This window comes from Nelumbo lutea, chromosome 8 (assembly GCF_056320005.1).
Source record: "Nelumbo lutea isolate HS-2025 chromosome 8, American lotus-T2T, whole genome shotgun sequence".
Classification (NCBI taxonomy): domain Eukaryota; kingdom Viridiplantae; phylum Streptophyta; class Magnoliopsida; order Proteales; family Nelumbonaceae; genus Nelumbo; species Nelumbo lutea.
This window is the reverse complement of record NC_142691.1, coordinates 21038405-21055165: the sequence shown is the minus strand read 5'-3', so window position 1 is coordinate 21055165 and position 16761 is coordinate 21038405. Positions and strand designations below refer to the sequence as shown.

The 16761-nt window shown below is 37.7% G+C and overlaps 1 protein-coding gene across 1 annotated transcript; it reads right to left on the bottom strand.

Moving 5' to 3' along the window:
• Positions 1-267: 267 nt before the first annotated feature.
• On the bottom strand, positions 268-8403 carry LOC148843256 (transcription elongation factor SPT4 homolog 1-like). Its single transcript, XM_088957496.1, has 5 exons — positions 7919-8403; positions 7422-7513; positions 6880-6935; positions 2499-2560; positions 268-604 (listed from the first exon to the last, which is right to left on the bottom strand). The coding sequence occupies exons 1-5, from the start codon at positions 8003-8005 to the stop codon at positions 554-556; spliced, it is 348 nt and encodes a 115-aa protein (XP_088813622.1). The 5' UTR covers positions 8006-8403; the 3' UTR covers positions 268-553.
• Positions 8404-16761: the final 8358 nt, after the last annotated feature.

Here is a 16761-nt window from a genome sequence, read left to right as displayed (position 1 = left end):
GGACAACCATTAACTCAGAATTAATTGTCTAACAAGATTTATTTCACTGTTTGTTGCTTGGTAGACATTTTTGGGCATCACTCTATTGTTTGGTTTCTTCTTATACTTTGCTGGATCTGTGAGCTGAAGTGGAACAATGGTGTTCTTGTTGATTGTACAGGAAGATATATATATATAGTGTGTGTGTGTGCACACGATACACTGAACCTGTTGCTTTGCTACAAATTCGAGTCTGCCAAACCTCTATCACGGAACGGGAGGGACAAATTACCAAATATCAATATACCATTGCAAAGAGTAGTTTTCAACAACTCAGAACACATCTCAATGCATTCTTATAATCTTATGTCTGATTACACACTAAACCTGTTGTATCTGGCTCTTTTTTCTGGGGAAAAATTATACAAACTAGTGACCCTGATTAAACAATTTTTGGCAGCAACAGATTGCCTTCCTGGAAATATTCCATGTCTTCCATTCCAAAATCTGGTTAATGGTCTCATTCATAGAGCACTTGCTTAGCATTGTCACTGGCGGCGTGGTGCTATTGCGCCTATACACGTTTTGGTGGCACATATTGCACGCGCTCTTCTTCACATATGGCCTGCAGAATGATACCAGAAAAATGTAAGAACTAAATGCCTCAAGGAGGTTTTAATTAATTTCAAGCTAGGTTATTACCAGGCCCTTTTTGAATTATCATTGGGGAATGCGAAGAAATTAGAACTTTACATGATAGAATTTTACCTTTCAAAAAAATAATGATAAATTTTAAACAGCCTACCATTTTCTGTCTTCCCAATTTTCCATCCTGTTTTCTCTACCTCTTAACCTTAATCCTATTTTATATTTTATTTTTATGGATATGTGAATCGCCCAAAACCAGAAAATGGAAGAGTCCTGAACGTCCATAAATTCAATCTAAATTAAATTATGAAACATCTCAGCTCAACAGTCAACATCACCATCCACTTGTACACACGTGGAGTTGATGGAAGGCCTGGAATTTTGATGACATTGTATATCCCCCAAGCCAAAACTAAGAAACTACTCGATGTGATAACCACAATCCAATGAATAGTCGATTTTTTACGATCAGATTTTAACCAATACGACCCAGCTTGTTGCCAGTCAATTCAATTCTTAGGCAATCATTCAAAGAAAACAAGCAGTAGGCCTCCTTAATCCATATGCCAGGCTATCTCCATGGCAATTGTATAAACCATAGAGAATTATATATATAATGAATATATAAGTTGTGATGAAGTTATTATACGTAGTAACAAATAGTGTGATGTGGTGGAAAATTCTGGTCTTGATGTTTGGGGACTCGATGGGAATTCAAAAGTAATATTTCCATCACCCTCTGCAACTCATAAACCAACAATATAGCCTCATCCAGTAGTGAAGTGGGTCTGGCATTTCAGAAACAACAAGAACCTCAACTGATCAAAACATAGTAGAATACCCAGAAAAATCAAGGGTCAGGGTCAAGAAAACCCAGTGGTTCTAAGCATGGTTTTCAAAACCGGATCGGACTGGATGGTCAGACCAGAAAAGCCAGGAACTGGTCAGGTGACCAGTTCCATTTTTCCCCAAAACCGGATTTTTGCAGAAAAAACATTGATTTGGTCAGCAAACTGCTGACCCGGGTGGTTGAACCGTTCAAACCGTTTAATGGTTTTGACCTTTTTTTGTCAGAATGGGCTGACCGTTTGGTCTGTTCAACCCAGGAACCGGACCCCTGACTGGTTCGTTGTCCGGATCGGTTTTAAAAACCTTGGTTCTAAGTCGTACTATCCTCATATACTGATGAGTCAGCATCATGGCTTAAAGTATTGATACACCCAAATGTATCAACAGGGATGCAGATTCTACAATGGCTGAGGTTCTAGCAATGCTAAATGGCCTCCGTATCACAAGAAGTCTAGGCTTGACCAACTTGGTGGTCAAAGGCAACTCTAGCAACATGATAAAGTGGCCTGGGGAGAAGGTGGACCTTGGAGACTGGCTCACTACCTGGATGAGGCTAGAGATTTGTTATACTCCTTGAATGCAACCTTAATCTGGATTCCCAGGGCTCTAAACTCTGTAGCAGATAGTTTAGCCAAGCCTGGCACCAGGGAAAACCTTTATAGTGATAGTAATATGCCTTTGTACCCTATGTGAAGCTATCCTTCTTTGTACAGAATCTCATTTACTCTTTCTTTCTCTTTAATAAAGTTTCTCAAAAAATGTATCGACAGGGGTGTATTGGTGCTTTTTTTTATGAATGTGTATCGGTGCTTTGAACCATGCGCTTTTTGTTTTTCTAGGTGCCTGATACACCTGTTTACAGGTCTTTTTGGGAACCCTTTCTTTATTAAATAATATATATATATATATATATATAAGCAGTCTTAAAACTGAAATTTGAAAAAAAAAAAAAAAGGTGTGTGGTTCAAAGTGCCAATACACAGAGGTGTATCGATAATTTGAACCATGCTTGAAAGGCAAACCTGAAATTCTTCCGGGAGTGCTTCTGAGACTGCAAGAGTGTAGCAACCTGGAACAAATCTCCCTACAAAAGTTCAAATAAGAACTCAAGTTTAATAATCTGGATAATTTCAACAAGTTCAAATCCAATTCCTAAAGAATTAAAAGGCAATTCATAGCAACGCAAAAAAGTACTGAGCTTCAAATGCAAAATTGTCATCTGCCATCATCAAAAGATAAATATTAAAAAATATACCAACCATAATTCCCAGTTTATGCCAAATCAAAAGGTTCTAAAAAGGTCGTAGGAGATCATTTAAAGGCCATAAGGGTATAAATCAAATTACATTCAACTCAACTAAAAAAGATGTAGAACGGAAGCTTCTCATGATGTGATGAAACAACTGTTGAATCCCGAGTCCTACCCTGGTGATCATACTCATAACTCACATGGTTGAAAAAGATGCCAGAAGATAGAGACATACTCACCAATAAAATCCTTTAAGGGCTTGAATAGGAAAGCAGTCAGAGACCCAAGGTTAGTGAACAACTAACAAGCTCATGGCATACTCACTGAACTGAAGTTTAATATGCAATAGAGATGAGTCTGACCATAAACTGAATGAAGGTTCTATAGATATTGGAAGGGGTTAATTGTTTGTAGAAGCCTAGAAGGATACTCAGTTGTATGATGTGTACAGGACTACTAGTATTTTTAGAGCATGTGTCAGGTTTGAAGTTCCAATTTTTAACTGAATAAAGAAAAGAACTCCCCTTAAACGGGGGAGAAGATGATATGCAATAAGGAACAGGTTTCTCTCATGTAATGAGCCAGGACTCAGTCGCCCATATCAATCATGTTAACCCTACCTATCACAATACATGCATCACCTACACTGATATTGATTACTACCACAACTTGTCTCTCAAAACCAGTCTTGTCAATGTGGTAAAGCAATGGTTATTGATCACTCAATTGGACCTCCCTAGGTGATGACATGACTAGTTGGTGCCTAGCATTGACTAGTCGGCTGTAAAAAGATACATAATGAATTTATGATATTGATGCAATCTTGTATATAATAAACTTCAAAATTCAAATATACAGCAAAAGAATGATAAGAAACGAATAGTCTACAATCTTCATTTTGCGATATATATATAGATCAATAATGCAAAGAAAGATTTCATTAAATTAGAATGAAAGTACAAGAGGGAGAGGTAAGCAGTTAGCTCTCTTAACTCTCCCAAGAAAACAGTAAAAAAACAGAAAAATTACAAGTGAAACCAGAACAAAGCTGCCCTATTGACCCCTTGTTTAGCTAACCCATCAGCAAAGGTATTGGCAGTTCTTTTAATCCATAAAAATTTAACTTCCATGCCCTGAGTCAGATATATGAATTTTTTCTTTTCATTATTGTAAGCGCACGGTCCATTCTGCTTCTCCTTCAACCATCCCACCACCAGTTTGGAAGCCCCTTCTATTATCAGTTTGTTAATGCTCAGCTCCTTGGCTCTTTGTACACCTTCTAAAGATGCAAGAATCTCAGGCCTAAGGGAGCCGCTAACTCCAATGCCCAAACCCCGAAGGCCCTGGATTTCCAGCACTATTTTCATCAATGTTTAGCTTGAAAAAGCCATTGGGAAGAGGGATCCAAGAAAGGAATGAAGACTCTTTAACTGGGTGAAGCAGAAACTGCTCTCCAACATTTTAACAGACCATCCATCGAGAAGCTTTGAAAGAGTTCCAAAGTTCCCAGCCACTGTGACACTGGTAAAGATCAACTCTAAAATAGTTTCTTTACTTCTGTCCTTGTCTAAAAATAATCTTGAATTCCTTTCCTCCTAAATGGTCCAGATAATGGCAGCACTTCCACCCAAACAAAGAATAATATCATTCCCTAGGTTTGGCAAAAGTTTTTGTGCCAGCTGCAAGCCTGATACAACCCTCCCCCTTTATCCAGGCTTGGGAGTTGGGACCGGTAGTGTAAGACAAGCTCACACTGGCGGATAAGGCACAATCATCTCCTAAGGCACTATGTGGGTGACCTCATATGCATCATTCCTCGATTTATCCATTACATTAGATTAAGCAGCGACATCTGATACACTAATACTCCTAACTGTCATGCCATGTATTTTCTGAATTCAAAATTCCAAACATTTGTGTTACTTAAGTTACAAAATGTCTTTCAATGCACAACAAGATGCAGTCTATTACACAAGTACTATATGGTAGAATTAATGGGTAATATCCAGAAGCTTTTTTGCAACAGCATCATTTCTAATTTATACATATGAAATGTATTTTGCTAGATTGATTTTAGTATAATCTCAGGGATTACTTAAAAGAAACATAAATAAAATGATCAAAAGTCACTGAATTGAATATTCTATAGTTAACCTATACCAAGAAGAGATCAATTCTTGTGCAGGGGAATTAGGTTGTCTGTGGAGTGAGTGGCCTTTAAAATATCTAGGTCTCCCTCTAGGTGCAAACCCAGAAAAGAAGCTGGCAGCATGAAAGAGAAATTATATCTCCTTGGGGGGAAGGATTACTCTTATCAGAGCCACCTTAGCAAATCTTCTAGTTTAATATCTCTCAGTGTTTAGTATGCCTCAAGCTATTGGGAAGAAATTAGAGAAGATAATGAGGGACTTTCTATCGAAACCTGATGAGAAGAAGAGAGATCATTTAGTTAGATGGGAAGTAGTAACTAGAAGGAAGGATTTGAGAGGGCTAGGCATCGGAAGACTTAAGGAGAGGAATGAAGCTCTCTTAGGCAAGTGGTTATGGAGATTCCCAAGTGAGACAGATAGGTTGTAGCACAAAGTGGTAACCAGAATTCATGCGCTCTTAGAGAATGGATGGGATGCTGGAGTTTCCAATAGGGCTTCGAGCTTGTCACCTTGGAAGGCAATTCACAAAATTCTCCCCCCTCGCTTCTTAGTCACATCAAATTTGATCTTAATTCAAGTAATAAAATCAAATTCTGGGAAGATATTTGGGTGGGGGAATCTCCTTTAAAAACCCTCTTTCCCTGCAGTTTTTCTCTTTCATCCTTCAAAGGTAGACCTGTTGCTGATTTTCTTGCCCCCTCCCCACCCTTGTCTGGTCCGACTTGGAACCTAGGACTTCGCAGAAATGCTTGGGACTCAGAACTGGAGTCTGTCTTCTCTACTTCAGGTGCTTGATGGGGTGTGGCTTGACACTTCTAAACAAGACACTAGACTTCGGTCTCCCCATCCACCAGGTGCTTTCAGTTGTGCCTCTTTTTTCAAGTCTTTGTCTTCTCCTACCCAACCCGGGGAACCCTTCCCTTTACAGGAAGCTCGGTGTCGACCTATCCCTCACAAGGTGGGTGCTTTCTGTTGGGAAGTATATCATAGTGCAATTAACACTAGTGATCTGTTGCAGAGGAAAAGACCTAGCTGGTGCCTTTCACCAAATTGGTGCTATTTATGTAAGTCAAATGGTGAGAATGCTTTTCATATTCTTGTTTCCTGTCCTCTTGCTAGCAGAAGAGGGGAAATATTGTGGAGATGCACAAGGGCAGCAATAGTATGGGTAATATGAGAGGAAAGAAATCGGGGATTATTTGAAGATAAGGAAAGATGCAAGGCAGAAGTGACAGAAAGTGTTATGATGAAGGTGATCTCATGGGTGAAAACACTGAACTTATTTTCAAATTTTATAGTGGATGATATGATCAGAAATTGGAGGATGGTTGCTTCTTCTTCCTCAGCTGAAAGGAAGATCCTGAAGGAATAGGTGCCCCCTGAACCAGGATTTGTCAAATTAAATTTTGATGGCAGCAGTTTCAGAAACCTAGGAAGATCTGGAATCGGAGGGATTATAAGAAATGAAAGAGGAGATGTGTTGGGGATTTATTCGGGTCCTATTGGAATGGGTAATTCCATTACAGCTGAACTGAAGGCAATGGTATATGCGATACAAAAAGCTAAGGAGATGGGGGTGGAAAGAATGGTTGTGGAAGGGGACTCCAAAGTTATTATCAGTTGGCTAAAACAGCATGACAACACACCCTGGATATTCAGAAATGACATCAAGAAGATTAAAAGTTTATCCAAGGATATGCAACTATCAATTCAGTGGACCCATAGAACTGCAAATGGATTTGCAGATCAGCTAGCCAAACAAGGGGTGAACAGGGATTACTGCTTCTGGGCCCAATTGTAAAAGTGAAAATAAATATGTTAGTGGATGCACTGTAGTGGGGTAGCAGAGGCTAACTATAACCCCTGTAATTTCTCTACATTAATAAAATTTCATTTTACTGATAAAAAAATATATTCTATAGTTTTTTTCTTGGTACAATAGTGAAATATAGAATTGCACAAATGAAAATAAGAATAAAATAAGTGATACACCTAAAAACTTACCAATTCGCAACCAACGAGCAGCCCAGCTTCTACTTGGGTCCATGACTGAAATTATTCTATAAAAAGAATACAAAAAGAGACTATCTTTAAACTTTAGATCTCAATTATCTCTAATTGGAATATTTCTGAATAATGCAGCTCTAATTTGTTTATGGGTATAACGTTAATCAAATTTTCTCCAGTTCAAGATAAACAATCATGATATTGATAAAAAAAAAAAAAAAAAAAAAAAAAAAAGATAAACAAACATGACAATAAGAGATGACAAACAACAGAACCATGAAAGCTACCAAAAAGAGAATAAAGTTTTCATGTTATCCAATGGCATGGTGAAATCAACCTGAACTAAGGGAAGATAGATGCACCATTATTTTCTTTCCATAAAGTGAGTATCATTTGAGTTTCAAAGTGTAGCTAGATACCCCTTCTACATTTTCAATATTTAATTAACAACCATATCCATAGGCATTTAAACGAAGTTAAATTCTATTAAGAAAGCAGAAATGATGAAATAATCAGGTAATCAACAGGACAAAACATACCCAGTAAAATTAGGAGTTGTGCAATCCACCACACGTTCGTGATCTTTGTCCATGTTAAAGAAGGGGCAATTTTCGCAGCCTGATTCTCTAAACTATGTGCTCACCACCAAAAGAACACGTCAACATGCCAAAAATATGGAAAATGAGAAACAAACTTTAGGCAAATAAAGCAAACAAAGCTAAAAGATAGAGCATTTTTTTTAGATATTATCTATCGATTCATACTGTCGATCAAAGAAAAAAGAAAAAGAAAATCGCTTCCAGGTCATTCACTGCAGAATACGAGTGAAAAAGTTAAAGGAATGAAAACAAACGAGTGGAAATAAGACTTTTCGATAATGCTCGGCAATTACTAAATTTAAGGAAGAACTTAAGCTCCGTGAGCTAACCCAGACAAGGAGGAAGAATAAATGAACCCTAACCCTAGAAACAAGAAATATAAAGCATCAACAATAAGAGAGTAAGAGAAGAAAATAAACCTTGGATAAGACGACTACCTGATCATAAGTTTTAACGAGCCTGCAACGAAGGCAAGCCCTGAGCTCGTGGCCGAAGCTAGTCGGAATCTGCGCAACGCTTCCCATTTTCAGAGGATACCTTTGAAACCTCGAAATAGGGATGGCAACGGCGCGGGTTTAGTAAATTCAGACCCTAACCGCCTCTCTAACCCTCGCAAGTCGCAACCAACCCGTACCCACCCCAAAACGCAAAACCCTCCCTCATCCAACCTCTCCACATTCGAAGGGTTAAGGCGGATTTAAAACTCGAATCTAATTTTTTATTACTTTTTATTATATATAAAAATTAAATAAATTCTTTAATTATTTGATTTACATATATAAAAAATGCATAAATTATCAATTATCTTTTTCATAAAATTCAAAATATTATTAATTCAACACTTAATACATAAAGTTTATATGCTTTCCAATAATATATGAGTTGGAGGTTGGGCTCCTAATATTGTGTAGAATCCTAAAACTTGTCCCCATCCTTCAAACAAAGAAAACTGCCCCATGGCATAGAGTAGGGGCAAATACCCACCGGGTAGGATAGAAATTGCCATCCCTATGTTGAAAGGACCTCCCTAAAAATGGTAAAATATAAAAACTTTCCTTGAGATTTTTGACAATCGTAAAAACTTTCCGTATGGTTTCATTTTCATAAAAACCTCCCTTGAATTATTGGAAAAACCTGAAGTTATCTCATATTTTTTATTGTCATGTTGGTCTAATGCTTATTTTTTTTTAAACAAAAACAAACTTCATTCATCCATCAAAAAGTTCATACATGATGGTCCAGGTTCTGTAGTTTGGATATTACATATACAGGCAGTATAATCTAATTCATGAGCAGCTTTATTATAAGTTCTATTTATATATTAAAATAAAGAAAAAAAAAAGGAAAATGATGGTTCAGCCCAAGGTCAGAATTCATATGCCTAAAGTATAATCAAGGTAAGTGCCAGTTTGGAATTGATGCCAATTTACGAAGAGACATTAGTGCATAGGGTGAGAATAATTGACCTTTTGAAATGTTGTACTGCAGTGTAAATCAAAATTCTGCAATGAACCTATCTGTACTACCCAAAAAAAAAAAAACTTCAAAATATCCTCCTTTAGGTGCAGTATTTGTATTTGCTAATCCGCTCCTTCAATGATGCTCTCACGATCTCTTGATGATCAGTCAAAATAGTCAGATTTATACTCTTATATATCAAAATAATTGCTTTCCTATGGCCATATATTGCTGCCCACACCATTCTGCTTGTGTACTTGGTGAATCCTTCTTCAATTATTGGATTAAACGGCCCATCCATATAGATGTAAACCTCCGTTTCTCTTTGTTGTGAGAAAGCCTCTTTGTTCATCCTGCCACCACTTCATAAGATTTTGCCACCACTTCACTAGGATCTAGAATATTATGTTTGTGATTTTTTTTATTTTGCATTCTCATATCAATTAGGGGTGTAAATAGGTCGAATTTAATTTGAATCAGGCAAAATTTGAATTCGAATCTGATTATAAAATTTGACATCTGATGGATATTGAAAATTAATATTCGAATCAGATTAATCTATGTAGTCATAAGATTTTGCCACCACTTCACTAGGATCTAGAATATTATGTTTGTGATTTTTTTTATTTTGCATTCTCATATCAATTAGGGGTGTAAATAGGTCGAATTTAATTTGAATCAGGCAAAATTTGAATTTGAATCTGATTATAAAATTTGACATCTGATGGATATTGAAAATTAATATTCGAATTAGATTAAATATTTAAATATTCAATTCGATTTGAAATCAATTAATTAATTATTTTAGGTGATTAATAAATATTTTATTTTATATAAAGTATATAAATATATAAATTATTTATATAATTTAATTATTATATAAAATATAGAAAATATTTGAACATTTTATATATTATATATAAGAATTAAATAATCAATTGAATTCAGATATTTATCAAATTAAATCAGGTCATATCCGAATTTGAATCCGATTAACTATTTGGTATTAATAGGATATCCAAATTTGACCGATTAGATATTCGAATTATCTGAATTCAATTCGATTATGTTGAATCTTGAATTTAAAACCGGATTATCGAATACCATTGACACACCTAATATCAATCTGAATAATATAAAAAAAATGCAATGTGATTTTGTTTGATATCTAGAGGCTGCCATTTTGTTTTGGTATTTACCATTTCAAGGAAAAATTATATAGGCTCCTACCTTCAAGCTCATCTAGATTTTATTTTGGCCTAAGGCATTAGGTTTTCAAAAATACAATTTATTCTTACACCTATCAATTTACATGAAAAAAATACTAAATACTCACAAAATAAACTTGCAATTTTAATTAAAAAAGATCTCCAAGTTATATTGAAATTTGGCCTTTTAAATTATATTGAAAATTTCTCTAATAAGTTGTAAGGGTAATCTCATAGCTTTGAAATCTTCCTTGTTGGAATAAAGATGGAAGGGAGGTAACTACAGGTTTTGGGTAAACTATATGGGTGGTTTTTATGAAAGTGAAACTTCAAATGAGGTTTTTATGATTATTAGAAACTTTAGGGGAGGTTTTTATATTTTATCCAAAAATTAGAGGGAGATTGCAATTTTCAATAGAGGGGAAGCTCTTCACTTTAGATAAATTTGGAGGGAGATATGGATAGGCTTGGCTCAACCTCAACCCAACCTAACCCATTTACAACATACATTTGCTACAATAGTGTCGTAGCCCTATGCTCAAACAACTAAATTGGAGACCTTGATTCGTTGCCATGGCCCCACCTTGAATTAAATGAAGTGATTTCCTAGTGGGGCCACTGCAGTATTGTCGACACAAATTTGTGTATTTCAATTAGCACAAAATATAAAGTCAAATTACAAAAATAAATTTGTAACAAAAAAATATAAGGGAGTTTAACTCTCATTGATTTCTGCTCGATGATGTGAGCAACCTCTGATTAACGGTCGAATTTGGTGAAGACGAGGGCTTTTGGTGTGTTTCTCGTACTTCTTGAAGTGTTGATGTAAATTTCCTTATTCCTGGTGCTTTGGAAGATTTGATGTAGATTTCTTCACTCTAGGCTTTGCACTTGATCGACTATGAAGGATGCTTCTTTAAGAATGGCCCTTTTGTAGTGGCTTGATTTTCTTGGGAGAGCTTGAATTCAAGTGTGTTGTTGAGAATGAAGAAACTTTTTCCTTCTTTCTTCTCTCTTGATCATGCAGTTGCTGGAGTTTGTAGTAGTTTGTGGTTATTTGCAATCTTCGGTATTGGTGTTTAAGAGCTTTTTGTAGTGTAATTGTTGAAAAGGAGAAAAAAGGACCCTTTCTCTTCCTAGGCAAGGCTATTTTTAGCCAAGGATCAAGCCACCTCAACCCACTTTGCTAACCAATCCAATGTGAATGGGGTGTTGGGTTAGAAATAACTCTGATACATGTACCATTGTGTGGGAGTTAGTGGTCTTGCCATTGGGACCACCCTATTACAATAGGATATTGACCATATTGGACTTAGTACAATTGAATCCTGCCACTAAGTCATATTTATGTACGCTAGGGCCTTGGGCCCATGGAGGCCCATCTTACTTCGATGATGGATTCATTTGCAAATGTTGTTTGGCATGGATTGTTTTTCTTAGCATTTCTTTGAATGATATTCTTTCTTCTTTGTCTCTTTGAATGAATATCATTTAAATGCTTTTTATCCATTTATGTCTCTAAATATTAAGCAATATTGGTGATATTGTTATAAACACCCATCTAGTTTTACTATTTTATAAATAGATTAATGATTTCAAAGTTATTGATACTTTTTTGGGGGTGGGTTACTCGATAGGACATTGATTTTTTATTGTTAAATATTAAATTTCAAATTAAATGATATTGTAGTTGCCCCTTAGTTTGGGGTCATTATCTAGATAAAACATGGTAAAACTCTTAAATCAAATAAAGAGCCTACCCTAAATGTCTATTATAAATAATTAACGAAATGAAAAAAAAAATTCAAATTAAACCAAATAATTACTTGCTGAAAATTATTGAATTAAGTAAATAATAATAACAATCAATTATTTATAGAAATAAATAATAATAAAAATAATAATACTAACAATCATTAAGTAAATAATAAAAAAGAAATAACAACCATTAATTATCGTTAATGTTTACTCAAAGCATGCCCCATAATAATTACCGAATACAACAATTAAACCTTAAATAAGAATCAATATTTATTCATAGTCATTAAAATTGTTAAGCCAAATCATTAATGTTTATCCTTAAATGCAAATTATGAAGTAACAAATCTATTATATAATAATTATACTTGGCTGGAAAAAATTATTTAAATAATTATAGATTTAGTTAATATTCTTACTATATAACAAAAAATTTAAATTAAATACTTTACCTTCTGATGAAATACGGTTTTGTATATGTTATGTTTTATCATTCTAATGAAATACTTTACCTTCTATCACAAAAAAAAAATGCAGTTATTGATTAAAAAAAGTAGAAGAATATGATGTTTGCGCATATTTTTCCATGTGATTTGTGTCCAATAATCATTTTTCTAACACAATTTCTAGGGCTCATCAGTCACGGCTGTATAGATTGATCATCTCTGCATATCGATGCCAAATTATCACTTGTTCCCCAAAGGATTTGCTCCCTATTTATCCCTTTTCTAGGAAGACAATCAGCTAAACGCCTACACCATTTGCCAATCTCAGAATCCAAGTTAATCTTCTATTTAAAACTCTTGAAAACTGCCTGATTTACTTCATATTTTATCTAAACCACCATGAGCCAGGTTTATTGTTTCATCCACGTTCTTATAGTCCTGGATCACCTTCTACTTAGAGATTTGTGATGCAGAGTGACCTGCTGTATCTTAGTCCATAAAGTAATGCAATAAGCCTTCCAGTTGATGCCAACATTATTCGCCATTAATCTGTTATTAGCAGCTGCAAGTTCTATATTAATTATCAGTTTAGGGGCCATCTGAAAACAATCAGTGTGGCTGAACTGAATTACTTATTGCTATGTGTTTTAGTTGATAAAGAAATTGAATAAGTATTGGAGGACATACTATTCAATGCAGTTTTAGCTTCAGCTGTAAAGGAATTTGTAGCCTCTTAATAACTTATTCACTACAAGACAAAGCAATAAGCAATTCAGCTCCAGCTGTTAAGGAGTTTATAGCCTCCTTAATAACTCAAACCATTAGCTATACTGAAACTTTTTTGCGCAATTCTAAGTCTATTACTACTAATTTTATGATAAAACAACAAGCTACTATATATAACATGGACATCCTCATCCTCATGTGTGATGACTTTGTTCAACTTTGATTTAGATAGACATACAGACAGATAGATAGAGAGAGGGAGAGGACAATTGGGGCTCGCCAAATCAAGAAACCAAAAAATAAAATAAAATAGATAAAGAAGAGGGAAAGGAGGAACTCACCGGAGATGACGCCGGAGTAGAGGTAGGAGCTGAGACTACGTATGGCTCATTGTTGACACCTTAATAACTCAACCTAACACGAACGGCCGAAACAGGTGTGTTTTTGAATGGAAAACTTGTTAGATTTGGGTTGGCAAATTTAGGTTTTGATGGTTTGGGTGTATCTCCAAGAGAGGACCAGTTGAGGTTGAAAGATATTTAGGCGTTGTTCCACAAATTGCTCATTAAGATTGTGATTCCCGTTGACCAACAATCTCATGTTCTTTTTCAATCGAAGGTAAGTTTCTTTCCTGGGTGATATCCAATGAATAACTTTACTACCTATGGAAAAGATAACAAAACGTTATGGGACAAAATTATCTCTTCAAATAATGACATAACGTTGTTCTTCACGGCATGCGCTACACAACACACATCGCACAACACACACTGCACAACGCATACTACACAACATGCACCACACAACATGCTTTACCCAACCTACCTCTAACAGTTGGACCATCTGCACACTAATTTGATTGACCCATAACGACCAGAGCCTATAATGTATAGCCATGCGCTAACTCAGCAATACATAGCCAACCAAGCCAACTGACTCGGTTGATGATGGCCAGAGCCCAAAGCAAGAAGAACACCCTGCCTCTTAAGGCTAGAGGGCAGTCATCGAACTCTGCACACAAGCAATCAGATCAAAGCTAGTTAAGGAACAACCAAAACACGAAGAGCACAAGGCTCCCTAAGACCAAGTGCCACTGAGCATCCCCCAAGTGATGAGAGCTCGAAAGCACTTCGACTAGCGAAAGCCAAAGACTGAAGATCTCAGCTACCTTTGACCTCAACCAAGATTAGACTAAGGCTTACAATTGAGTATGACAAAACAAAAGAGAGTGGAGTACACAGCTAGGAACAAAAAGTGAATTTTTCATTAATTAAGAAAATAACTACAAGTGTAAAGGCTTGGCATACCGAGCCATGTACATCATCAACAACAAAAAAGGGAACAAACACCAAAAGCAAGTCAGCAACAGCGGTGGTAGCCAAACACCTTACTCCTCGACAAAAAACTCCTCGGCCTCCTTGGGCACTTCGACGGAAACGGTGTTGCCCTCGGTAGGTGTAACGGGATCATATGGGCCTAAACCATGTATCACTTCGATAGCATTAGAGATCCGACATGCAACCTTGTCGCAAAAAAGGTAGAATCCCCCCTCCCAGACGCGCAAGGCAAAATCATCCACCTTGTGTTGGTGCTCCTACGAGGCCTTGAACATGGTGATCGCCTCCTCTCCTGCCCAGGCCACCCTCTTGTTGGCCTCCTTCTTCAATGCCTTCCATGCCCCCTTCATGCGGGAGGTGCGGTCCTCGATGTCGCACTTCAACTGATTATTCTCAGCCTCGAGCTTAACCAACCAAGCCCTTGCAGCCTCAAGCTCAGTTGATCGAGCCCTTGAGCACTCCACCTAGGCTTGCCCTGCCTCGTAAAGGCATCACACCATCCGAAAGCGAGCAAGCACTTTGCAAAAAAGGAATCAATCGTCAACATAGCAGAGGTAACCGACCAAACTAGGAATGACTAAGAAGTAAGAAGACTTATCGTTGTGACCTGGCGCAAAAGTGCGCTTTCCAGAACACCGCTCGAAGACCTGACTAGTTCATGCCTGATGGCTAGAGTTAGCAGACCCTGAAGCAGCTGCTCTGGGACGCCCTTTGTCTCCATCCCATCCTCAAGCCGAATGTTCCACTATGGCACGTAAACAACGAGATTGTCGCTCTCTGGCGCATTGCCTCGTAATGAAGGAGAGTGGGTGGCCTGAGCACCCTCCTCAGGGTCAACCACCATTACCTCCTTGTCAGCCTGCCTTGACCTCTTCAGTTGCCAAGGAGTGTGTTCTGTGGACCTCGTCTACATCTCTTCATTTCGGGGCTGAGCCCCTTGAGCCATTACAGCTTGCACCCTATCTACCACGGCCCCCATACGGCGAGAGATCTCACGAGTAGCCATCTCGACACCTGTGCAAAACAACACATCAGCACTGAGTAAAAGAGTTCAGGACAAGGAGAAATTGAAGGTGTCAACACAACAAACAAATCGACTGCCTCACTCATTAGCTTGACACTGATCAATTTCGAGAAGGACATGTATTCCATCACATCGACCTCCTCGGTCATCCCTACCGATGCCCTCTCTTCCTCGATGAGCTAGGCCAAGTCAGGTGCTTTAACTTTTGTCCTCGGCTTCTGGAGCTTGGTCGGTAGGGGCGAGCCTCCAGGACAACGCACGAAGGCCAATAAAAAACTTAAAAGAGTTTGGCATTAATTGGACAGGTTGTACCTGATACCACTTGAACACCTCGATGAGTCCCTCACATAGCGGAAATCTCAACCCGACTATCAAATTGTGCTTGTACACACAAAGCTCGCCCGGTCAAGCATCTATGGGCCTTTTACCAGCTCTTGGGCACCTAAGTTTGTATCCCTCGGGAATACAGTACAAGGCTTGGATCTGAACTATGTCCCTGAGTGTCAGACAACATGGCATGGTCTCGAATCAACGACCAGCACGTGGAGTAAGGTCGACCTCCCTAGTTGACGGCCCCTCCTCGGCCTCAATGACCCGCTCAGAATCAACTACCACAAACTCCTCGGCTCGGATCCCTAATTGTTAGCCTCATGGGTATTGAACATAACAGCCTCGACAAGAGACCTCGGCTCGGACTCAAGACAAGATGAAAAGGAAGCATAAGAAGAAGTGGAGGAAGGGGAAGAACGAGAAGAGTCAAAAGACAAGGAAGACATCTTACCAAACTTTGAAGTTTTTGATCGCAAAATTAAAGCAACATCAGGCCGAAGACTACCTCTTGACGAGCTTTAAGAGCACCTCCTTCACAAATGACAAAGTAAAAATGCTCTTCACCCCCTTTTATAGGGCCTTCAACAATCCAGAACAAACGCCGCCCTCTGACATCTCGGGAAGATGAAACGATGCCACTGCCCTTCGCACACGTGTAGCCTTAGGAAGTGAAATGGTGCCTCTACCAACCCATCTCAGAAACGGTATTGGCCTCGAGCTTACTGGTTCTCCTAGAAAACCGATTCAACCCCAAGTTGATCAACCTAGATAAGACACTCAACCAGACTTCACATTCAAGTTCCTCAATCAAGAACTAGAGAGCTCTTCCATGCCACATCGTGACTGAGCACTACACTCCTCGACTTCGAAACTAGGGGAGTGGTGTTTAGGTTATGGTTTCAGTGGCCTTGGATGCCACATGTCACCTCCGTGGCTGCTTTATCACTTTGGCCACATTGACACCATGTCATCAGATAAACGCGACAAAGACAA